At 46.4% G+C, this 24,993-nt stretch overlaps 1 protein-coding gene and 1 non-coding gene across 6 annotated transcripts in view; both read left to right on the top strand.

Moving 5' to 3' along the window:
• The window catches only part of Med24 (mediator complex subunit 24), a 37,538-nt gene extending 13,685 nt beyond the window's left edge, over positions 1 to 23,853 (top strand). For 2 of the 5 annotated variants that reach the window (XM_074045661.1, XM_020176343.2), the window contains exons 4-26: positions 9,351 to 9,389; positions 9,737 to 9,810; positions 10,157 to 10,389; positions 11,929 to 12,040; positions 12,169 to 12,319; positions 12,572 to 12,685; positions 13,194 to 13,241; positions 13,676 to 13,758; positions 14,034 to 14,120; positions 14,578 to 14,683; positions 15,137 to 15,279; positions 16,607 to 16,665; positions 17,185 to 17,267; positions 17,646 to 17,824; positions 17,941 to 18,040; positions 18,280 to 18,455; positions 20,346 to 20,610; positions 20,872 to 21,053; positions 21,253 to 21,343; positions 21,860 to 21,959; positions 22,666 to 22,746; positions 23,079 to 23,227; positions 23,374 to 23,853. In XM_074045661.1, the coding sequence (XP_073901762.1) occupies positions 9,351 to 9,389; positions 9,737 to 9,810; positions 10,157 to 10,389; positions 11,929 to 12,040; positions 12,169 to 12,319; positions 12,572 to 12,685; positions 13,194 to 13,241; positions 13,676 to 13,758; positions 14,034 to 14,120; positions 14,578 to 14,683; positions 15,137 to 15,279; positions 16,607 to 16,665; positions 17,185 to 17,267; positions 17,646 to 17,824; positions 17,941 to 18,040; positions 18,280 to 18,455; positions 20,346 to 20,610; positions 20,872 to 21,053; positions 21,253 to 21,343; positions 21,860 to 21,959; positions 22,666 to 22,746; positions 23,079 to 23,227; positions 23,374 to 23,490 (2,772 nt within the window). In that variant the 3' untranslated portion in view covers positions 23,491 to 23,853. Of the gene's footprint in view, positions 1 to 9,350; positions 9,390 to 9,736; positions 9,811 to 10,156; positions 10,390 to 10,527; positions 10,585 to 11,928; positions 12,041 to 12,168; positions 12,320 to 12,571; positions 12,686 to 13,193; positions 13,242 to 13,675; positions 13,759 to 14,033; positions 14,121 to 14,577; positions 14,684 to 15,136; positions 15,280 to 16,606; positions 16,666 to 17,184; positions 17,268 to 17,645; positions 17,825 to 17,940; positions 18,041 to 18,279; positions 18,456 to 20,345; positions 20,611 to 20,871; positions 21,054 to 21,252; positions 21,344 to 21,789; positions 21,960 to 22,665; positions 22,747 to 23,078; positions 23,228 to 23,373 lie in introns of those variants that run through there. The other 3 variants (XM_074045663.1, XR_012438549.1, XM_074045662.1) reach the window with 3 other exon arrangements.
• LOC141414138 (small nucleolar RNA SNORD124) lies at positions 16,902 to 17,005 on the top strand. Its single transcript, XR_012439224.1, has one exon. It is a non-coding gene; the product is annotated as a small nucleolar RNA SNORD124 (small nucleolar RNA).
• Positions 23,854 to 24,993: the final 1,140 nt, after the last annotated feature.

Genomic DNA, 24,993 nt, shown 5'->3' with positions numbered 1-24,993 from the left:
CTACCATACCTGGATTTAGACTTTATTTCTTATATTTATTTTGTTTAATCCATTTAGAGTTTATTGTGGTATGGGGAAGGGATTCGAATTTGTTTGTTTTTTTAAATAGATGAACAAGCCAGGTGCCAGTGACTTGCTCTAGTAATACTAGCTACTTGGGAGGCTGAGATCAGGAAGGTTGAGGTTCAAGATTAGCCTAGGCATATAGTTTGTGAGAGCCCCCATCTCCAAAATAACCAGAGCAAAATAGACTGGAGGTGTGGCTAGAGCAATAGAGTGTGCAGAGTTTAAACCTCAGTCCTATCAAATAAATAAGTAAGTAGAGGAACAGTCAGCTTACCTGCTTTTATTTGTTTGTTTTTGGCAGTACTGGGGTTTTGAACTCAGAGCCTTATGGTTGCTAGGCAGGCACCTACCACTTGAGCCACACCCTCAGTCCTCAACTGTCTTTATTAAGGCCATTCTTTGTATGTCTCAAATTTTCTTATATATAAGGGCCTGTTTCTTGACACTTTAGTCTATTTCACTGATATGTTTGTCTTTTTTTTAATACTTGTTTGTTTTGTTTGTTTGCTGTGGTAGGGATTCACCCAGGTCTTGCACATGCCAGGCAAGTGTTCTAGTACTAAGCTACATCTTCAGCTTACTGTATTCTATTTTGATACCTGGTTGGCCAAGTCTTCCCTTAGTTATTATATTTTTCAAAAATTCCTTGCTTTCATATCTTCCTGGGGCCTCCATAAAAAAACCAAATCAAACAAATTCTTTTTTTTTTTTTATTTCTGAGCTCTTTATTTTTTTATTTACTTATTTTTTTATTATTCATATGTGCATACAAGGCTTGGTTCATTTCTCCCCCCTGCCCCCACCCCCTCCCTTACCACCCACTCCGCCCTCTCCCTCTGCCCCCCCTCAATACCCAGCAGAAACTATTTTGCCCTTATTTCTAATTTTGTTGTAGAGAGAGTATAAGCAATAATAGGAAGGAACAAAGGTTTTTGCTGGTTGAGATAAGGATAGCTATCCAGGGCATTGACTCACATTGATTTCCTGTGCGTGGGTGTTACCTTCTAGGTTAATTCTTTTTGATCTAACCTTTTCTCTAGTACCTGTTCCCCTTTTCCTATTGGCCTCAGTTGCTTTAAGGTATCTGCTTTAGTTTCTCTGCGTTAAGGGCAACAAATGCTAGCTAGTTTTTTAGGTGTCTTACCTATCCTCACCCCTCCCTTGTGTGCTCTTGCTTTTATCATGTGCTCATAGTCCAATCCCCTTGTTGTGTTGCCCTTGATCTAATGTCCACATATGAGGGAGAACATACGATTTTTGGTCTTTTGGGCCAGGCTAACCTCACTCAGAATGATGTTCTCCAATTCCATCCATTTACCAGCTAATGATAACATTTCGTTCTTCTTCATGGCTGCATAAAATTCCATTGTGTATAGATACCACATTTTCTTAATCCATTCGTCAGTGCTGGGGCATCTTGGCTGTTTCCATAACTTGGCTATTGTGAATAGTGCCGCAATAAACATGGATGAGCAGGTGCCTCTGGAGTAACAGTCTTTTGGGTATATCCCCAAGAGTGGTATTGCTGGATCAAATGGTAGATCGATGTCCAGCTTTTTAAGTAGCCTCCAAATTTTTTTCCAGAGTGGTTGTACTAGTCTACATTCCCACCAACAGTGTAAGAGGGTTCCTTTTTCCCCGCATCCTCGCCAACACCTGTTGTTGGTGGTGTTGCTGATGATGGCTGTTCTAACAGGGGTGAGGTGGAATCTTAGAGTGGTTTTAATTTGCATTTCCTTTATTGCTAGAGATGGTGAGCATTTTTTCATGTGTTTTCTGGCCATTTGAATTTCTTCTTTTGAGAAAGTTCTGTTTAGTTCACGTGCCCATTTCTTTATTGGTTCATTAGTTTTGGGAGAATTTAGTTTTTTAAGTTCCCTGTATATTCTGGTTATCAGTCCTTTGTCTGATGTATAGTTGGCAAATATTTTCTCCCACTCTGTGGGTGTTCTCTTCAGTTTAGAGACCATTTCTTTTGATGAACAGAAGCTTTTTAGTTTTATGAGGTCCCATTTATCTATGCTATCTCTTAGTTGCTGTGCTGCTGGGGTTTCATTGAGAAAGTTCTTACCTATACCTACTAACTCCAGAGTATTTCCTACTCTTTCTTGTATCAACTTAAGAGTTTGGGGTCTGATATTAAGATCCTTGATCCATTTTGAGTTAATCTTGGTATAGGGTGATATATATGGATCTAGTTTCAGTTTTTTGCAGACTGCTAACCAGTTTTCCCAGCAGTTTTTGTTGAAGAGGCTGCTATTTCTCCATCGTATATTTTTAGCTCCTTTGTCAAAGATAAGTTGCTTATAGTTGTGTGGCTTCATATTTGGATCCTCTATTCTGTTCCACTGGTCTTCATGTCTGTTTTTGTGCCAGTACCATGCTGTTTTTATTGTTATTGCTTTGTAATATAGTTTGAAGTCAGGTATTGTGATACCTCCTGCGTTGTTCTTTTGACTGAGTATTGCCTTGGCTATTCGTGGCCTCTTGTGTTTCCATATAAATTTAACAGTAGATTTTTCAATCTCTTTAATGAATGTCATTGGAATTTTGATGGGAATTGCATTAAACATGTAGATTACTTTTGGGAGTATCGACATTTTTACTATGTTGATTCTACCAATCCATGAGCATGGGCGATCTCTTCACTTTCTATAGTCTTCCTCAATCTCTTTCTTCAGAAGTGTATAGTTTTCCTTGTAGAGGTCTTTCACATCTTTTGTTAGGTTTACACCTAGGTATTTGATTTTTTTTGAGGCTATTGTAAATGGAATTGTTTTCATACATTCTTTTTCCATTTGCTCATTGTTAGTGTATAGAAATGCTAATGATTTTTCTATGTTGATTTTATATCCTGCTACCTTGCTTATAGCTATTGATGATGTCTAGAAGCTTCTGAGTAGAGTTTTTTGGGTCTTTAAGGTATAGGATCATGTCGTCTGCAAATAGGGATATTTTGACAGTTTCTTTACCTATTTGTATTCCTTTTATTCCTTCTTCTTGCCTAATTGCTCTGGCTAGGAATTCCAGTACTATGTTGAATAGGAGTGGAGATAGTGGGCATCCTTGTCTGGTTCCTGATTTTAGAGGGAATGGTTTTAGCCAAACAAATTCTTGACTGTTTTCAGGCATGTCACTTTCCAGACAAATTTTAGAATCAAATTTGTTAAATTCCTTTAAAAACCCTCCTGCATTTTAATTGAGATTTCCTGGACTTTATAGATTGTGGGTTAATTAATTTTAGAAGAACTGTTCTGGTGGTAGTTTGAAAAACGATTTGAAGGAAGGTAAGACAGAAGGCCATGAGACCATTTAGTCTGGCATATTTTTTTCTATAGATAATGCTGTGTTTTTTTTTCTGTAAATGGTATTTTCAGCTTTGTAGGCTGTATGGTCTAAAGCCACTATTCTGTCTTTTTTTTGGGGGGTACTAGAGTTCAAACTTGCACTTGCTAGGCAGGCTCTCTACCACTTGAACCATTTGAACCATGCCCTCAACCATTTTTTTGGGGGGGTAGTTTATTTTTCAGGTAGAGTTTCCTGGTTTTTTTTGCCTGGGGCCAGCCTCAGATTACAGTCCTACCTATACCTCCCTCAATAGCTAGGATTTATAGGTGTATACCACTATGCCCAGCTTGTTGGTTAAGATGGGGGTCTTGCTAACTTTTTGCCTGGGCTGGAAGTGGCATTGAGAGGATTTGCTGATTGAGAGGATGAGGGGAGTGACAGAGGGAAAGAAGTCAAAGGTAATTGCTAGGTTTTTGGCTTGAACACTAGATAACTGTTGCAATTATGAGGACACAACAGAAGCAGAGTTAAGACTGTTGTTATGGTTGGAATGTAGCTGAGGATTTTGGCCTTGTTAAATTCAGTGTCCTTTGTGGGGTTTCAAAGAGAGGACATTCAGTAGGCAGGATGAATTTATGTTCAGAGGTCTATATTGGAGCTGTTAGTTTAGAAGTTGTGTTAGGTTTTTCATTGCTCTGACAAAGTACCTGTGATAACAACTTAGGGGAGGCAGGATTTGTTTGGTTTCATGGTTTCAGAGGTTTCAGTCCATGGTTAGCCAGTTCCGTTTTTTCTGGGCGAAGCAGAATTACATGGCAAAAGGGCGTGGAGGAGCAAATTTTCTTACTTTGTGGTCAGGAAGCAGAGAGAGGCAGAGGAAGGAGCTTGGGACAAGATGTCCCCAAGAATATGTCTCTAATGCTCTACTTCCTCCAGCTAGGCCCCACCTCTAGAAGTTTCTACCACCTCGCAATAATGCCATCAAATTATGAATCTGTCTATGGATTAATTCATTGATGAAGGCAGAGTCCTCATGGTCCAGTCTCCTCTCAATAATTGGATCCACCAGCTACAGACAGCTAGGAGCCTGTGTGGGACATTTCACATCCAAACCATTACAGAAGCCATCAGCTTTGGATGGTAGTGGAAGTTGTGGGCATGGATGAGATTGTCCAGGAATTGTGGGCAAGAGAAGTGGCCCCAGCCAAATTCCTGAGGAACCGATCACATTTAGGGAACATGCATGGGAAAATAACTCCTCAAAGAAATCTGAAAAGAGACTAGATAGGGAGAAATAAAAGCGAGAGAGTGTCCTTTTAAGAAAAGCTGAAGAGGGATGGTAGAGTGGCTCAAGCAGTAAAAGTGCTTGCCTAGCAAGCATGAGGCCCTGAGTTCAGAAAAAGGAAAGAAAGAAAAAAAAAAAGAAAAGCCAAAGATGGAGAGTGTTAAAAGTTGAGGAGTGTTTCATGGTGTCAGATGCTGCCAAGAAGCCAGGTTAAGATTATAATTGAGATCCATTGGGTTTAACATCAAAAGTTTGTTAATACTGGGGACAGTGGCTCAATTCTATAATCCTAACCATTTGGGAGGCTAAAATTGGGAGGATCTTGGTTCAAGACCAGCTTGGGCAAATAGTTCTCAAGACCCCCCCCCCCCATCTCCAAAATAACCAGAGCAAAATGGACTCTACGTGTGGCTCAAGAGGTAGAGCACAGTTCAAACCCCAGTCCCATCAAAAAAAAAAAAAAAAAGTTTGTTGATGACCTTAATGAGAAGATTCCTGGAGTGGTCTGGACAGAGGTGATTGGAGTGGTTGAAGAGGAATGGAAGATGTGGAGGTAGAGACAATGAGTATAGAAAACTGAAGAGTCTGTGAAAAGTCCGTATAGAGCAGCAGAGAGAGGGCGGTTACATGGAAATGTGGAGTCTGCAGGAAGCTCTCTTCAAAACGGAAGAATCTTGAGACGTGTAAACACTGATGAGAAAGGCAAGAAGGAGAGAGACGCTGAAGAGAGTGAGAGAGAAATAAATATACAGGAAAGACCTTTATGACCTGTCAAGTGCTATGCAAAATCAGTAATTTATTCTTCCTTCTGAGTCAAGAGGCTCTTTGGTCCAGTGCTGTGCCTGGAGAGGGCACTTAGGAGTAGTTGGGGTGTTGAATATGGAGAAGAGCAGAGAGGATTAGAGAGCAGCTGCAGGCTCAGGCTGGGCTAGCCACGTGTGCAGACCACTGCACCATTGCCTACAGCTCCAGGGGCTTGTGGTGGTTCAGAGTTTCTATGCTGGTAGATTATCAAAACTGGCACAGGTCAGATCCTGCTGTGAGAAACAGTTCACCATGTGGAAAGTTTTTTCAGGTCTCTGAAGCAATGCTTTCTTGATACATGTAGCAAAAATTTCCTGAATTTACCTAATTCAGAATTCAAAGACCATAAATTCATTTTGACTAACAGCATCCCTCAGAACATAAAGAACTGGGGGTTTCTTTCCTCAGTGTGGGGTCACTTTTGTAGGAACATCCAGCTCCCCCTACAGTTTGTTATCCAATAGGATTCAGTTCTTTGCCAAGCTCTTGCTATGGGGACATGAGTTATAAATAAACAAACACTAGCCTGGAACGTTATGGTCATTCTGCCCAGGCAGGCTCCCAGCTTTGTGATCACTGTCAGACACCAGCTTTGGCTTCACAGTACATCCTGCTGATGAAGGTTCTGAATGCTAATTGTATTTAAGCCCTCTTCGTGTTTTGCTCCTGTTCATCCAAGAGTTCCAGTTAAAGATGTCTGAACACAGAGCAGTCTGTTTAGGTGTTGGAGAAATTATACATAGAAAAAAATTTGCCACACCTAGGTCACTGGAGGTGACCTAACTTTCTTCTCAAATCTTTGGAGGTATCTACTCTTTAAGCAGAGACAGCCCAGGAGGCGGGTGATTAGGTGATTATTTTGGTACTTTCTGTCATTGTATTCTGCTTTTTTTTTTTTGCTGGTGGTGGTAGTAGTACTGGAGTTTGAACTCAGGGCCTTGTGCTTGCTAGGCAAGTGCTCTTACCACTTGAATTTGAGCCATACCCCCAACCCTCTTTTTTTCCTGTAGTTATTTTTCGGGTAGGGTAGGTTTTCAGCCACAGTTCCCATGTAGCTGGGATGACAGGCGTATGCCTCCACACCCAGCTTATTGGTTGAGATTGGGGTCTCTGGAGTCTAGCTAACTTTTTCCTTAGGCTGGTCTTGAGCTGTGGTCCTCCTGATCTCTGCTTCCCAAGTAGGTTGGGATTATGGCCATGAGCAACTATACCTGTATATGTATTCTGCTTTTTTATTTTGGTGTGTTTTGCCACTGATTTTGAGTGTACCGTTGTAACTGTTTTCTATAGTATTATTTATGTTTTATTGACACACTGTGATTATTATTATTATTATTTGCAGTAATAGGATAGAATGCAAGGCTCTGCTCATGCTAGGCAAGCACTCTACCACTGATGTGTACCCTTAGCCCTACTGTAATTACTTCTTTAAAATATGACAACTTAGTCAGGTGTCATAGCATGTGCTTGTAAGCTCAGCACTTGGGAGGCTGAGGCAGGAGGATGGCAAGTACGAATTCAACTTGGGCTATAGGATGTGAGGGCGATCTTCCTATGATATCTGTCACCCCATTGATCACCAGTGTTGATTCAACTGATCTGGCTGACTAGGCGGGCGTTCCCTTCCTCCCTCACCACTACACGTGCATCCCTCCTGAGCTGCATACTCAGTCAAAGAGGACGACCATCCCCGACAGAGGACACCCATTGTGTAGAGTTTAAGTTCATTCAGGACAGATTACTTCTTTTGAATTTGATCTATAATCTTATGGTGATGAATAATTTTACCAACAGAAATTTGTTTTAAGATAAAATTTTTTTGGAATGTATCTCATTAATAGAATTCAGTTATTCAAAGCAATAGAAACTTCCTGAGGACAAGGCCCATGGCTAGGTGCTAGAGAAACAGATAAAAATTTAATACTAGCTCCATCCTCAGGGTATTTACTGTTCAGGTGGAATTTTGGAAATGCAAGTTAAATGAAATTCCCTGGGCAAATAAGTTTGACCATCTCTAGCCATTTAGAGATTATCATTGTTTACAAATAGGTTATGGGGCTAGAAATCAAACCCAGGGCTTTCTGCATGCTAGGCAAGCGCTCTACCACTTGCTACATCCCCAGACTTCTAGGTATGTATGTTTAACCCAGGTTTCACAGAAGTTGTGTGTGTGTGTGTTCTTTTTTGCAATCCTGGGGGTTGAATTTAGGGTGTCATGCATGCTAAGCACATACCCTACCATTGAGCTACACCCCAGTCCCTAAACATTTCTTTACATCCTGAGAAACCCTCGATGCAGCATGGTCTATTAGGATTTTCTACAGTAAGAGAAATGGTCTCTATGTCTGTCTGTGCTGTCCAACAAAGTGGCCACCAGCACTTGAAATGAATCTTGTAAGACTGAGGAACTGAGTTTTTATTTTTTAAAGCATTATTTATTTATTTTTGGTACATTTCCAGGCAAGCACTATACCATTGAGCTACATCTCCAACTCCAGGAACCAAATTTTTCTTCTTATTTAACTATAAATTTACATAGACACACGTGACTAGTGATTTCTCCATAGCTACTTTGGGAAATGTCGATCTAAGGGTATGTTTTTATTTATTTGTTCTATAAGCATCAAGAATGTGGTAGTTACTGAAAAAAAGCATCCTTATCTTTGAGGACCTCCTGATTGGGTGGGGGCAGCAGATACCTTCTATTCAGTGCAGAAGGAGACGTTTGCCTCTAGTTACTGCCCAAATAAGACCACTGTCCTTTTTTATTTTCTGTAGTAGAGACTAAATCCAGGGCTATGTGCATGTTAGGCAAGTGCTGTACCACTAAGTCACATCCTTAGCATTTTTTTACTTTTATTTAATTAAAAAAAATTTTTTTTTGATTCAGGATTTTGCTGTGTTCCATAGGCTGGCCTTTGAGTTGTGGGCTCAAGTTATCCTCTAGCTTAGCCTCCCCAGTACCTGGGACTAAATGGGGTGCCACCAGGTCCAGCAAGATCATTGTTTTTTGTTTTCCTTTTTTTTTGAGGAAGGGGCGGTGAAGGGGAAGGGTGAGGGGATCAAACTTAAGGTCTTGTGTATGTTAGGCAAGTTCTCTTGTCACTGAGCTTACCCCCCGCCAAGATCACTCTTCTTGACAGAGGTTATAGGAAGAGGACTGGGGTTATAGCTCAGTGATCATGCTCTCGCCTAGTATGTGCAAAGGCCTGAGTTCCATCCCTAGCACCATAAAAAAAAAAAGGTTATAGAAGTAAAGTAATATTGCCTCCACTCTTTTTTGTTTATTTGTTTGGTGGGACTGGGGTTTGAATTCAGGGGTTCGAGTTTGCAAAGCAGACACTCTACTGCTTGAGTCACATCTCCGGTCCATTTTGCTCTGGTTATTTTGGAGATGGGATCTCAAGAATTGTTTGCCTGGGCCAGCCTCAAACCTCTTTGTTCCCGCTCTCACCCTCCCAAGAGGTGCCACTGGTGCTCAGCATCGCTTCCACTCTTGATGGTTTTTCTGCCCACCAGTGGTCAATTAAACCTTGCTTATTGCGAATACCAAGTAGTATATGAACATGAGACATGGCAGTTTGACTATCCCCATGATCATCTCAGTAGGCTTATGCTCATGATACAATTTGCAGTGAGTCTGATAGAAGCAGGAATAAGGACAACGCATAGCATTGCCACTTTTTTTTTTTTTTTTTTTTTTTTGGTGGTACTCAGAGCCCTTAGCTTGCTAGGCAGTGCTCTACCACTTGAGCCACGCCCCAGCCCACTCACATGTCTTTCAATGAGTTGAGTAGGCCTCTAGGGGGATTGAGGTTTCAGAACTGCAGCAACTTTAAGCATCAGTCTTTGTTCCTCTCAAGTAGGAGACTACTCTCTGAATGCTGTCTTTCTTCTTTCTCTCTAGATGGTGTCCTACTCTTCTGTCCTCACAGCTATCAGTAAGGTATGATCATAACCACTCATAAGCGAGATTGGGGTGGAGGGGAGCAAGGGACAGAGCTATGGTAGTGATGGACAAGGCCCACTTCTTTGACCACTCTGGTTATGTGATGTCTGAGCCTGAACAGGCAGCACACAATGTTGTTGGCATTGGTGGCCTCCCTCCTATGTGAGGAGGTCCTGGGAAATGGAGATTGGCAATTAGGAGCCAGTTTCTGTATGGAAAGGATGCTGAGTCTGAAGCCTGAGGTTGGAGGGCAGAGAAGCAGAAGCCCTGAACATACCATCTGCTGCATGTGTGAGACCCGGGGGTTGATGGACATTCTGGAGCCTCTGTACTCTTCTTTCTAGTTTGATGACTTTTCCCGGGACCTGTGTGTACAGGCTTTGCTGGATATCATGGACATGTTTTGTGACCGACTAAGGTAAGAGCTGGTGCATGGGCTCAGAACATTCCAGCATTCTGTCAGTGCAGAGGAGAAGCTCCTAGCTCATAGACTGCAACCAACTCTGTGGGTTCCCACATTTCTACCACCTGCCCATTCCCATCTTTTCTATTTATTCTCTCAGAACAAAATGCCTTTTCTCTACTTCAAATAACTCATTTGATCCTGTCCAGTGGAAGCCTGCTGGGCTAAGTGTCTTCCCCAGGACTTTGCTAGCTTTCTAAACCTATTCCCTAGTAGAGGAGTGCCAGACACTTGGGAACATTGGCTTAGCCCAAATTTCAGCCTTTGGACCAGAGACAAGATTTTGCATCCTTTCCTGTAGCTGTCATGGCAAAGCAGAGGAGTGCATCGGGCTGTGCCGGGCTCTTCTCAGCGCCCTCCACTGGTTGCTGCGATGCACGGCGGCCTTTGCAGAACGGCTCCAGGAAGGACTGGAGGCAGGCACTCCAGCCACTGGGGAGAAACAGCTTGCCATGTGCCTGCAGTGCCTGGAGAAGACCCTCAGCAGTACCAAGAACCGAGCCCTACTGCACATCGCCAAACTAGAGGAGGCCTGTATGTTCCCTGACTTCCCTGTGCCCCGCCTGCTGCTGCTTCCATTGCCGGTCCTTTGAGAGGGAAAGGCAGGATGCCATCCCACTTTTTTCCAGGAGAATCTGAAACCATCCCACTTCCTTTTCTCTCTCCCATAAGCATTGCATACATCCCAGGGACTTGGGCAGGGTGGCACCCGAACCAATCAACTAACAGGTATTTACTGAGCATTGTTGTATGCCCAGCTCTGTGCCAGGTTTTGGGGGTGTGGAGGGGGACTACCAAAGGAGCATGTAGCAGGGTCTCTTCCCTCAATAAGCACACACATTAGTTGGGAGCAAGAATAGTATGCCATATATATGGAGCAAATTAGAGGACAAAAACAAGCACACCATTTATCCTTGTTTGTCTCCACATTACTCATCCATAAGCAGTGACTTTTGAATTTGAGTGTGACCTGAAATGTCCCTTTAAACTTGGTACTTGTTTGCTGTCAGGCCTGTGTGCCATCTACCTCTTGACTCAAGTTTTTTAAGTATTGGAACTTTCCAGAACTTAAGAACAGATAGATCTATGGGAGGGAAGTCTTCCAACAGTGGGGTCCTAAGGCCACTGTGTTGTTTGGGCTGTGGTGGCTAGGACCACCTAAGCAACTCTTGTTTTCCAGTGATAAAAACATTAGAGGGGTGACACTCAAGTCTTCAGGGCCGGGTTGGAGAGCTTATTAGAGAATTAGTCTATTATTTCTTTGTATATGTTTTATTGTTTGAGAAAAGTCCAGAAAGAATCACCATGTCAAAATGTGTTTGCTGACAGTTTCTTATCTATTCTTATCTATTTATTATAGATAAATAGTTAATTTTAATGGCTCTCAGCTCTTGTCTTCCCCCCCTGGCCTGCATGCTATATGGAGATTAATGGGGTTTTTGGTGCCATTATTCATCATTTGACCCTCTACAATTGTAACTAGAATAAGTGAATTATAATTAAGTTTTTAAATATGTGGTATAGATCATGTGTGTGGGCATTTAAGAGAGGTACCAGTTGGTCAAGCTGTTAAAGGAGCTGAGACTTGAAGGATGTGTTGGTGAGGCATTTCAGAAGTGGAAAGCAGTGAGGGCAAGCCAGGATGAGGGTTGGGTGGTGGTTAGGAACTCAGCTTGCCTAGAGTAGAAGTGACTGTTGTGAGACTGGCCTTTCAGATTGGCCTGATCCTGAAGTGATTTGTAACCACTGTCCCTTTCCAGCTGCTGGGCTCCAGCCTCCCCATGCTTCTCTCATCTGCTGCTTGTGTGTGCCCACCTGGTCTTTAAAGTCAGTTGTGTGTGGCCCATAAAAGGCCTTTGGAAATAGTTTCTAGGGGTTCTGGCTCTTGGTGCTTATTCCCCTTTGAGAAACAGTGCATGCTGCCCTCAGGGCACTGGCCTCTACGTCTTCCTCCAGGGAAGCCTCTCTGCGTGGGTTCCTGGGCCCAAGGGATACCACAATCAAGGAGTTTGGGGCCATGCTCTACCTCTCCTCTGTTTCCCATCATGTTTTTACTTTCCTTCTCTTCATCAGCCTCCTGGACAGCTATTGAGCATTCACTCTTGAAGCTTGGGGAGATCCTGGCCAATCTCAGCAACACCCAACTCCGGAGCCAGGCTGAGCAGTGTGGCACACTCATTAGGAGGTACCCAGCTTCCAGAGGGAGGTGGCAAAAGGAGAGAAAGGGTGTTGTGGGAACATGTGGTACCTGGTCTGTCCCCTCTGCTTTTGCTGTCACTTCTCAACACTGCCCCCATATATCTGTCCCCTCAGTATCCCCACGATGCTGTCTGTGCACTCAGAGCAGCTGCATAAAACCGGCTTCCCTACTGTCCATGCGCTGGTCTTGCTCGAGGGCACCATGAACCTGACAGGCGAGACACAGCCCCTAGTGGAGCAGCTGATGATGGTGAAGCGCATGCAGGTAGGACAGGCTGAGTGGCTCCTTTCCCCAAGGTGGGGCAGGCAGAAGGATTCTTGTACTTCTTCCCTGGTGGAATGTGGATGTCACTTGTGCATAGTTGTGTCATTTGGCCTTACATCCCTGGTTCTCAGCACTAGAGTTGGGAAGTGACTCTGCTGTGCAGTCGTTGACCCAAGCTTAGTCCCTGGAGCCTGTGGAAGAGTGAAGGGATGTGGAGCACCATCTCATGCTTCTCTCTTGGACTTTCCACAGCATATTCCTACTCCACTGTTTGTCCTGGAGATCTGGAAAGCTTGCTTCGTGGGGCTCATTGAGTCTCCTGAGGGGACACAGGAGCTCAAGTGGACAGCTTTCACTTACCTCAAGGTACATGGAGACATGGGAGCAACAGAGAGCCAGTCTAGGGGCAGTTCTCAGGAGAAGCATTGACAAACTGAACCTTTGCCCTGTGTGTTCTCCTGCTGGCATTGGGCCCAGCTTGCCGAGTCTCTAGAAAAAGTTCCAATCATTCGTTTTCTGTGAAAGTTCCAGGGCTCTATTGTTTCTTCCTAGAAGGTGCTGTTCAGCTTGTTGTCAGCCAGATTGGTGCAGGACAGCAGCAGGAACCAGGAAAAGTGGCTCTGGTCTCCTTGAACTGGCTTCCACTTCGCTTATGGCTTTTCCTTCTTGAGTCAGTAGAAGTGAGAGGTTCTTGTGTTCTGTAGGCCAAGGGATATCAGGTGCTTTGGTGGCCATGGGCTTTCTGATTGGACTCTAAGGGAGAAGGCTGGCATGTTCCTGTCTCTATTCCCAGAGCAAGAATAGGAGGTCACAGTGATGGGTGAAAGAGAAAAGAACTTGATCTTTCTATTTTTCCTCTTACTTCACTCCATAGATTCCACAGGTTTTGGTGAAGTTGAAGGAATATTCTCATGGGGACAAGGTAAGTTGGAAAAATGAGATGAGGGCCTTGAGAGTAGGTAAGGATATTTCTGCCCTGGAGAAACAATGGCAAGGGAAGATTCCATTAGATGCTAGCTGGGCAGTAGTGTATTCTTGTGCCTGGGAGAAGGCTAGAACCATGTGTATGTGCCTGAACACCTAGGGACATCTTTGTACACACACACACACACACATAGGCTCCAGACAAGGCTGGTCCCTCTAATAGACAAAGTTACTGACAATGATTGGGCAGAATGGCCACATGGGAAACAGGGATGCCTCAAATATGACCCTACTCAGTTACTAGGGGCTAGTGGTGGACACAGTTGACTTTAGGCTCTCATCCCCACAAGGGTATCCTTGTAAGCCTGCATTGTAGGCTGTGGGAGGTCTGGACAGCCTGGAACCCAGGTGGAAGCTTCTGACTCTCTGTAGGACTTCACGGAGGATGTCAACTGTGCTTTTGAATTCTTGCTGAAGCTTACACCCTTGTTGGACAAAGCCGACCAGCGCTGCAAGTATGAATTCCCCTGCTTACCTCTGCTCCACTGGAAGGTGTTCTGGACCCTTCTCCTGCTCCCTGTGCTAGATGAGCTGAGGAGACTGTCTCCTTGTTGGCTTCCCTTGGCAGGGGCCAGAGACAGCAAGACCGTGTTGCCCAGAGACCCCTGCTTTCCCTTGGGCACTCCAATTGTCTTTATCCTGAACAGGGTTGGAGACTGGACAGGAATCATTTTGCCCATTCCTCAATGCTCTTTGTGTTCACTTCCCTTTTCCTTGTTTTTTCTCATAGCTGTGACTGTACAAACTTCCTCCTCCAAGAATGTAACAAGCAAGGTCTTCTGTCTGAAGCCAATTTTGCCAATCTTGTGGCCAAGCGGTAAGTGTAAGGCCACTTGGGCCCCTTTATTGCCCTGTCTTGTGCCCAACTGGCTGCTGGTGGTGCCTTTTCCCCTTCCTGTTTGAAGTCTGGGTTACAAGTGACTGGGACAATGCCTCATGATACAGGGAACAAAAGGGAAAAGCAGACACTGACTTCATCAGACCAGAGTGTTATACTCCTAGTTGCTGCTCTTTAACTTACACTTCTTTGTGATCAAAGTAAAAATCCTGTCTTTTAATCTCTCTTTTTTGGGAGGGGTTGCTGGGGTTCAAACTCAGGGCCTTATGCATACTAGGCAAGTGCTGTACCACTGAGCTACACACTAAGCCCCCAAAATTTCCTGCACACTTTCCACTCTTCTCTAAATCTCTGCTTCTGAGATTGAACTAGAGGGTATCTCATGAATTTCTCTTTATTCTGCTTCCTTCTCTTGGCCAACTGCTTATGGCCATAGTGCAGCAGACCGGGACCCAGAGCTAAAATCATCAGAAAATGCCAACATCCAGCCCAATCCCGGGTTGATCCTCCGGGCAGAGCCCACTGTCACAAACATCCTCAAGGTGAGCCACCAGAGCTTTCTTCTTTCCAGTTTTCCTCTACTTTCAGATAAATAAACAGGACCTGTAGACCTCTCTTTTTTCTGTACATAATGTTTGGGGAGTAAAGGGGGAAGACAAGGACAGCTTCCATCAAAAGCTGACACAGACTTCATGTCCTAGGCACTGTGGTAGATGTCTTCACAGACACTGACTCATGAGGACATAGTAGCGAAGCTCCTAGCCAGGGCCGTGGTCATCTCCACCACCATTGTGCCAGTGTAGTTGAGAGGGATGGATTTTAGAGAAAGGATAGATTTTAGTTATGGTTTTCCAGATCAGAGACAGAAAGATGTCAATTAAATTGCATAGTATGGTATGCCAGTTAATGGAGACATATAGAGAGAAAGTGTGGCTAGGCTTATCTGGGAGGTTCTTCAGTGTTCTTTAGGACTTAATTTCCTCCCTTTTCCCCAGACGATGGATGCAGACCACTCCAAGTCCCCAGAGGGATTGCTGGGAGTCCTGGGACACATGCTGTCCGGGAAGAGCCTGGACTTACTGCTGGCTGCTGCTGCCGCCACCGGGAAACTTAAATCCTTTGCCCGGAAATTCATCAAGTGAGAAAAGCTGAGCCTGACCTTGGGGGGAAGTCCATGTCTGAAGGGAGGAGGGGGCAGCAGAGTGAGAGTTGAGGTGACTAGGTCTGGGTTTCCCTTGAGATGTACAAGCCAAGCTCGGCATCCTAACTAGAGACCTTTGTGGAAGGGCTGGTTCTCTCTCTCCTTTTTTTTTTTTTTTTTGACAGTCTTGAAGTTTGAATTCAGAACTCATGCTTGCTAGACAAACATTCTACCACTTGAGCCACTCTGCCATCCCTTTTTTGTGTTTGACTTTTTTTTTTTTTAATACCACATTTCTTTATTTGAAGGAATGGTATAAATTAAATAACCTAAGTGGATGTTTTGGTACAACTTACAAGAAAAGGCAAAGGTAACCCCAACATGCCAGAAGTCACTGTTGCTTTGGGGAAGTCAGCCTAAGTCTCTGCCTCCCAAGTAGCTAGGATTATAGGCGTCAGTCTCTTTCCTCTTTCCTCTTCAGCTGAGAATGGAGTCGAGAAGGGTAATAAAATGAGGAGGCATTGAACAGTCAACATGGAGAAATTTTGTTTGCCAAGTTTTTTTTTTTTTTAATGGGACTAGGGTTTATGTCTGCCCAGTTTTTAACAAGGGTCTTGCTACAGGGCATAGTAGTACATGCCTGTAATTCTAGTAATCCTAGCACTCAGGAGATGGAAGTAGGAGGATCTTGAATTCAAGGCCAGCCTGGGCTACATAGGAGATCCTGTCTTAAAAAAAAAACTAAGCAGAGGGCTTTTAAATTCTGTTGCCATTTTGGGTTGACTTGTTATTTGACATGTAGAACATTGTTTCATTCAATGAGCCATTCTGTAAGCCTTAGTAATCTTTTTTTTAGACAGCTATGAAGCCTAGGCTGGCCTCAAACTTGAGACTCTCCTACCTCAGCTTTACAAGTGCTGGGATTATAGATGTATACATCATGTCCAGCAGAAATCTTTGTGTGTGTGTGTGTGGTACTAGGGTTTGAATTCAGGGTTTATGATTGCTAGGTAGGCTCTCTACCACTTGAGCCACTCTGCCAGCCCAGAAATCTTTTAATAATAGAAATAATTATTTTTTTCTCTAAAGAGGTGTTTATTATAAGTTTAACCTATAATTCAGGGCTGGAGTTGTGCTCAAGTGGTAGAGCACCTGCCTAGGAAATGTGAAGCCCTGAGTTTAAACTCCAGTACTGCCAAAAAAAAAAAGTTTAACCTGTAATTCAGACTCCAGTGACTACCTGTGTGAGTATATAGTCCCGTAGTACCTGCCTGTGCTCAGCTCTTGCCCTGGTTAATGCTACCTGTCTCCATTCCTTCAACAGTCTGAATGAGTTCACAACCCATGGCAATGAGTTCACCACCCATGGGAGCGGAGAGAGCAGTAAGTCAACCGTGTACCCACACACCCCATTGCTACTAAAATGAGTATGGAGAAGAGGAGCTACCTTTGCTGATGCTGGGGAGGTTGGGGGTCCTCCCCTGAGTCATGACTGACTGAGTCTTTTGGGTAGCCTTGAGAGAGTGCTAGGAAAGGCATTCTTTTAAAACTATCCTTTTTGTCGTCCTCCTGCCTTCACCTTTGTTTGCCCATTGAGGGAGGAGGGTTCTAGATGTCTTGGATTCTAAGGAAGGGATGATGTTCTAATTGAAACTCAAGAAAAGGATTCTGAGCCTCAGAGCTTTGAAGGAGCCAGCTGATCCCTGACCTTCCTTAAGGCAAACCCTGGGCTGGGGGTATAGTTCTGTGGTAGAGCACTTGCCTTAATAGGCAGAAGGCTCTGGTTTGACCCCCAGCACCACAAAAGAAAAACAAAATCCTGATGTCCTTCTTCCCAATTCAGACAAGGGCCTTGGGCCCTTGCTCTGGACTGAGGTGTTGACCTTTTTACCCTTCCCACAGCCAAAACAGCCTCAGTTCGTGCCTTGCTCTTTGACATCTCTTTCCTCATGCTGTGCCATGTGGCCCAGACCTATGGCTCAGAGGTGAGTGAGAAGTGAACAGAGGGATTACGGGACACCAACCATATGGGGCAGAGGAATGAAGTAAACAATAACTCGCCCATGTCACCCTGGCACCCATTGGTCTCCCAAGCCAGTAGAATCTGTTGGCCTTAGACATGAGGTACCTGCCCTGATGTCAGTAGATGACTGGCCACATCCCAAATCCTTTCATGCTACTTTCATGCTGACCACTAGGTGGCAGCATAGCTCCCCATCTGCCTCCCTTAGACCAATTTGTCCCCAGTTCTTCAGGTGGAGAAGGGAATGGCAGTGGGGGAGGAAACTGAGGCACCTCCCCAGGTCCAGCTCTAGCCGGTACTACACCCTCCCCACTCGGTTAGCACTTCCTCTCTTTCCCAGGTGATTCTGTCCGAGGTGAGCACAGGAGCAGAGGTGCCCTTTTTTGAGACCTGGATGCAGACTTGCATGCCTGAGCCGGGCAAGATCCTGAACCCTGACCACCCCTGTTTCCGGCCTGACTCCACGAAAGTAGAGTCTTTGGTAGCCCTTCTCAACAATTCCTCGGAGATGAAGCTGGTGTTAGTGACTGGGGTGCCTACTGTAAGGGTAGTGGTGGGGGCAGAGCCAGCCTCACCCCCCTATGCCCAGCCCGTACTCCCCTGTGGTGATTTTTCTCCCACCCCTAACTCTGTAGGCAGATGAAGTGGCATGAAGCTTGTCTCAGCATTTCAGCAGCCATCTTAGAAATCCTCAATGCCTGGGAAAATGGGGTTCTGGCCTTCGAGTCTATCCAGGTAGCCCCACCTTTCCATCAGCCTTCTCTTTTCCCTGAGATATGGAGCCAGTCCTTGATAGTTTGTTGTATTTAATAAGAACAGTAAAACCCTTAATCCAGAGCTCATGTTTTGGTTTTAATCTTTCCTAGAATCATAGTCTTAGCCATTCCCTCCCACCCAGATAGCTCTGGGAAAATCAAACTTGTTGTGTGGGGAAGTGGGGAGAGTAGTCTTAACCACTCTTTTCCCTCCCACAGAAAATCACAGATAATATCAAGGGAAAGGTATGCAGCCTGGCGGTGTGTGCCGTGGCTTGGCTTGTGGCCCACGTCCGGATGCTGGGGTTAGATGAGCGTGAGAAGTCGCTACAGATGATCCGTCAGCTGGCAGGGCCACTGTACAGTGAGAATACCCTGCAGTTCTACAAGGAGAGGTCAGTAATCCAGTCCCCTCTTCTCAAACCTGTAGGTGTGCCGCGAGGAGTCAGCACCTCCAGGAATCAACATCCCACTGTTCTCACCTTCCCAGACATGCTGTTCACTCACTCACTTCCTCCTTGCTCATGTCCTTCCATCCAAGTATTGACCAGCTGACCCTGCATAGCTTCCGAGATCGGGCGTGTTCAGGGTTTAGACTTTCACATTCTTTTTTTTTTCCTTCCCTACCCCTCTCTCACTCACATTCTTATTTACACATTCATTCAGCAGGCTCTGTGAATGTTTAGTGTGTCTCTGTACCAGGAATGTTTTAATTTGGCACCTTCTGTGTGCTGAAAATACAGACCCCAGATAGTACCCATTTGACTCAGGTTCTAGAGAACTACCTAAGCAGAAGCCCCTGTTGAGCTGTGAGCGCCCATCCCCAGCTGTCTTTGTGGTTATTTCATGTGCTGGTTCTTCAGGGACTTGCAGGATTTTTTTCACTGTGGCAAGAATCATGTAACAGGAAATTTATAGCATCTTAACCATGTTTAAGTGTATAGTTCAGTAGTGTGTAGTATGTTCACATTGTTGTGAAACAGTTGTCCAGAACTTTTTCATCTTGCTAATCCAAAACTGTGCTCAATAAACAACAACTTCCCTCTTCTCCCTCCCTCCAGTCCCTGGCAACCACCATGCTACTTTCTGTCCTTATGAATTTGGCTACTTTAGACACCTCATATAAGTGGAGTTAGGCAATATTTGTCTTTTCGTAACTGACTTATTTCACTAAGCATAATTTCCTTAAAATTCATTCATTTTGTATCGTGATAGGATTTCCTTTTTTTTTTTTTTGGTGGCACAGGGGTTTGAACTCAGGGCTTTGCATTTGCAAAACAGGTGATCTCCCACTTGAGCCACATCTATAGTCCATTTTACTCTGGTTATTTTGGAGATGAAGTTTCATAAACTATTTGTCCAGGCTGGCCTCAAACCTTGATCTTCCAGATCTCAGCCTCCCAAACAGTAGGATTACAGGTGTGTGCCATCAGCACCCAGAATGTAGATTGCTTCCACCTCCTCGCTGTTGTGAAGAGTCCTGCTATGGCCTTGGGTGTTCACCAGCCTGTAAGTGTTGAGGGACAACTCACAAAATAGTTGTTGAGAATGTTTTATGAGGGAGATGTGGACATATGTAGCTGAAACCACCTGCTCCCGCTTTCCCCTTCTCTTCCCTCATTCTCCTCCCACAAGTCATGGACTGTTTGCTGTGACACCATCCATCCGAAGCACACGAAGTCCTATTGGATGAAGAATTGTGGGAAATCCGTGGCTCTATCGTACAGGTGGAAAGTGGCTCTGAAAGTCAGAGCACCCTTCCCCAGCCGCCAGAACTCCAGGAGCAGCTAGGGCTCAGACCCCATCTGCCCTCGTAGCCTAAGACACTCTAGAAAAGATTCCTGGATATACTCATGTATTTGCCCCACTACCCAAGACCGGGAAGAGTCCTGTGGGGCAGCCCTTGGGCCTCTCCTGGAAGTTACAGTTTACTTTGGGAGTAGGCCAAGGCTGGGCGGGGACCCCCGAAGCACTCACCACAGGGGGAAGTGATTACATTTATTTATGACACAGTTGGCAGGACCCAGGCCTGGGGGATGGGAGAAGTTGGAGAGGGACAGGGAAGGAGAGAAAATCTGAATATATTGCTGGTACCATCTAGGGAAGGAAAGCCTCTGTCCTGTGCCTTTCAAAGGCTTTGTGCCCAGCAGGTGAAACCCTGCCTGGCCACAGAGGAGGGCTCTGTGGTTATCTCCTCCCCACCTCAGAGTAGGGTGAATTCCCAGGAGCATTTCTGTAATCCAAGTCCAGGAGAGAGTCTGGCATGTGCCCTCCTTGCTCCCCAGGGTAGTGATTATGAGCTCGATCTTGGAGCACATGTGTGCAGATGTGCTACAGCAGACAGCCACACAGATCAAGTTCCCATCTGCGGGGGTAGACACGATGCCCTACTGGAACCTGCTGCCCCCCAAGCGCCCTATCAAGGAGGTGTTGACGGATATCTTTGCCAAGGTGCTGGAGAAGGGTTGGGTGGACAGCCGCTCCATCCATATCCTCGACACCCTTCTGCACATGGGGGGTGTCTATTGGTTCTGCAACAACCTGATTAAGGTACTTGGGCTGGGGTGGCTACATGGGCTGGGGAGCAGATGTCCTCAGGCTTGGACCTGACACCTAGTCTGGTTGGCCAGGCTTCTCTGAGGCTGTTGTGAATTGAACAGTCTCCTCAGGATACAGAGGCAGGGGCCTTACCTCACAGAGGCTGGGAAGTGGGCACACACCTGCCCAGGAAGCTGGCAGGAGTGACTGGGTATCAAGAACCCCAAGGTCAGGGCCCTCAATGCCTCAGCAGCCTCTTCACCTGCCCCTCAGGAGCTGTTGAAGGAGACGCGGAAGGAGCACACACTTCAGGCAGTGGAGCTGCTCTACTCCATCTTCTGTCTGGACATGCAGCAAGTGACTCTGGTCCTGCTGGGCCACATCCTGCCTGGCCTGCTCACTGACTCCTCCAAGTGGCAGAACCTCATGGACCCTCCTGGCACTGCACTGGCCAAGTAGGAGTCTCCTTGGAGCCTTCCCAGCCCCCCCCACCCTGGACCCTGAGCACCTGCCACCCTGTCAGGCACCCTGGCCTGGTACTGCCCTGGAAAGCTGGGCTGTGGGGAGCTAGAGATGGGGCTCAATTAGTGTAGATACAGAAACCTTGTTTTGGACCCCTCCAACTAGATCCCCTTTTCCTGGAACCTTTGCTAGATTAGCTGTGTGGTGTGCCCTGAGTTCTTATTCTTCGCACAAGGGACAGGCATCTTCCCGCCAAAAGAAGAGACACCGGGAAGACATTGAGGTAGGGGCTCCTCCGTTGACTTATTCATGTGTTTATTCAGCTGACATTTTTTTTTCTTTTTTTATACTTTATTTTTATTATTGTTGTACTTGGGGTACATTGTGACATTTACAAAATTTCTTACAATATATCATAGTTGAATTCACCTCCTCCATCATTCTCCTTTACTCCCCCTCCCCCCATCAGTTGACATTTTCTGAGCATTTACTGAGAAGAGGCACCTTCCCAGGAAAACACAATGGGACATGGGCCCTATATTTGGGTCAGCTGTGTTTGGGCCTGGTTGGTCAAGGTCTTGGAGGGGCAGTTTGTTTGGGCCCCAGGCTGCCCTTGGCAAGGATCCTGTCTGCTAACTAGGGCTTGGGAAGGGAAGAGGAGAAAGGGATCAGCCTGCTGGTGATGCTGACCAGGGCTGTGGGGAGCTGACTCTTCCCCATTCAAATCAGCTCCAGTCCTCTTCACTGATAGCTGGAAATGTGGGGAATGGAGCATCACAGTGGCTCCCCTGCCCTCCAGGATTACATCAGCCTGTTCCCTGTGGAAGACATGCAGCCTTCGAAACTGATGAGACTGCTGAGCTCTAATGAGGACGACGCCAACATCCTGTCCAGTCCAAGTGAGCACATGGGAGGGCTGAAACTTTTTTGCCTGGGGTCCTGCAAGTCTCCCATACTGCCTGCCCCTAGTGACAGGTACCCAGCAGTGCCACTGACTCACTGCTCCACCTTCCTTCTTTCCCCTAAAACATGCCCTGCGGCCTAGAGCAGGCCTAGGCTGGGACCTGGGGCAACTTCCCCCTCTTCCTGTCTAGAGAGCTCCCTTCCCCACCCTGCTTCCCTGGATGCCATTATTTCCCATGTCCTCCCTTCCTCTTAAGACTTCTTCCAGGAGCTCTTTAGAGCTCATTTTTCCTTTTTCCAGAACTTTTCTTAGCCTAGAATTTTCTCTGGGGCCTTTTAGGGACTGGGAACCAACCATGTACCTGAGCAGAGAAATGATGCTGGGTCTGCCATTTACAAACCCATGACCTTTAGCTAGACCCTTTGCAAATTCAAGTCTCAGTTTCCTTATCTGTGCAATGGGACGTTGAGAGGATTCAGCACCTTTATCCATGTCAAGTGCCAAGATTGGCCCTGGTGTTGCACATGTGGCATTTGCTCTTCTCCGCATCTCTCTGCATTCAGGTCCCAATGTAGATCTTGGTCCAAGAATCTTCTCTGGGCCCTGCATGTAACCAGACACCCCTTTTGGGTAGAGGGCAGGTGTGAGCTTCTCTGTGAGAGCTGGTTCTGAGCACAGTGCCCCTCTGCCCTATCACATAGCTGACCGGTCCATGAACAGCTCCCTCTCGGCCTCCCAGCTCCACACAGTCAACATGAGGGACCCTCTGAACCGAGTGCTGGGTGAGTCCTTTCCACTGCTTTTGAGCACAACTGAGCGGGAAGGAACCCCTTCCTAAAGGGAGGCAGGGCCTCTGCTGGAAGGGTCCTCCATGGCCTCTCACCTTCCTCCATACAGCTCCCCACTCTTTCCTCCTCCTCCCTAATTCGAGCTCTCCTTCTCCCCAGGCTCCCATTTAGCCCCTTCTCTCCCATCTCCTTCCTACATTTCCTCTCTTTGGTGTCCCCACCTGAGGTGCTCTTAATACTTCTTCCTTTTCCCTTTCCAGTCCTCCCATCTCCCCAAGGCTGACTTGTTCTCATGGAAGTTTCCCCTCTCACTTCCTTCTGCACAGCCAACCTGTTCCTGCTCATTTCCTCCATCCTTGGCTCACGCACTGCTGGCCCCCACACCCAGTTTGTGCAGTGGTTTATGGAGGAGTGTGTGGACTGCCTGGAGCAGGGTAGTCGGGGCAGCATCCTACAGTTCATGCCCTTCACCACCGTGAGTACCCTGAATACACAGAGGGCAGCAGCAGGCCTTAGCAGAGGTGGGGTTCAGGGCCACCCCTCCCAAAGTGAGAGGGGCCTTCCTCCTGGAACATCACACTCCCATGAGCTCCCCTGTGTTCATCTGTCTGTCTGTGGCAGGTATCAGAATTGGTAAAGATGTCTGCCATGTCCAGCCCCAAGGTGGTTCTGGCCATCACAGACCTCAGCCTTCCTCTGGGCCGCCAGGTGGCTGCCAAAGCCATTGCTGCACTCTGAGGGCCTTGGAGTGGCAACGGGTAGCTGGGGAGGGTCACAGTCCCAGCACCTCAAAAAGGAACGGTGAAGTAAGAAGAGCCATTGTTGTTCAGAAACACGTGATGTAAGAGCCCTTCGTCACTTTGGAGATCTTTCCCTGCTTCTGACTTCTGACTTCTAACACATCACTATTTGTAATTTTCTCTCCTTTCTGCCGGTTCCTGAAGAGTATGAGCAGTCTGGGTCCTCAACCCAGGTAGTCACTCCATTCCAGGAGAAAGAAACTTTACAGAAGCATAGTATGTATAAAAGTATATTTTTGTAACCTTCTAGGGGAGTCCATCAGGACTCACTGGTCAATAAATGGCTTTGTGAATCCTGTGACTGTAAGTGCTGTGCCTGTGCTGCCTGGGTGGGGACAGTGTCTTCCCCTTGCATTCCCTTGTGCTGCAGCTGGGAGGGGCACAATCCTGTGGCGAGGAGGAGGAAGAGGTGCAGAGAGGGCAGGGCCCAGGTGCCCTTTCCATTTGTTCACTCAGGACGGGAGGGAGGGGCAGGGTGTGAGAGAGAAAGTTTCCTTCTGCGGACCCCACTGGGGATGATAAGAGTCAACACCCCCTTTGCCCCAAAGGGAGAGGTTCTGGCAAAAGGCCCCATGGTGCTGGGGCAGGGCGTCCTGTTCCCTCCTGCTGTTCATTCAGTCACACCCCACCCAGTCTGACTAGCCTGCAGTTGTATCCGTCCCTCCAGAAAAGGACAGGGGTGTGGTGGGAGCTCTCCAAGCCTGAGATTGAGGCCCTCTGGCCTCTGAGGAGCCTTGCAGGGAAGGGAATAGGAGGATAGAAGCCAGGGTACCCCAAATCCCACAGGGGCCTTCAACTGGAGGTGTGCCTCCTCCTGTTCTCTATGGCCATATCTGCATCATCTTTAGCCTAGGAAGCTGAGCTCAGCAGGAGAGCATCCTGCTGGGATGCTCACTCCTGGCCTGCGCTGAGCTCAGCTCCATGAGGGAGAGAGAAGCTAAGCCTGGAATTTGAGTTTTGACCCAACTGGTCACATCCAACTTAGCTTCCTGTCAATGAAAGGCACTTCACCATTCTGTCTTGTGGGCACCTTTGTGGATGGGCTTGGTATTACAGCAGATGGTAAAGGGACTAAGCCTTGTGCACGCTTTCAGTTCACTCTTGCTGTAGCCATCTTGCTGCATTCAACCTGGTTGGTCACCCCCAGTCCTGCCCTCTGCTCCATACCCATGATCCATCTGCTTCCTGTCTTTCCCAGGAAGCTGCAACAACTCAAGGCAGGGACCATGGGTGCCTTTTCACTGCTGAGTCTAGCACTTAGCCCAGCATCTGTGCAGAGGAGCCACCAGGTGATGTGAGCTAAAGGAACAAATGTCAATGAGCTAGAGCCCCCCTTTCCACACCTCCTCCCCTCCCTGTGGCCTCTACCACCATTCACCAGCCCCTTGCCCCTTGTACAGCACTAGCTGTACTCAGGAAGGAAGAAGGACAAGTACTGGAG

The sequence above is a fragment of the Castor canadensis genome, chromosome 11 (genome assembly GCF_047511655.1).
Source record: "Castor canadensis chromosome 11, mCasCan1.hap1v2, whole genome shotgun sequence".
Taxonomy (NCBI): Eukaryota; Metazoa; Chordata; class Mammalia; order Rodentia; family Castoridae; genus Castor; species Castor canadensis.
This window is presented reverse-complemented; position numbering and strand designations above follow the sequence as displayed.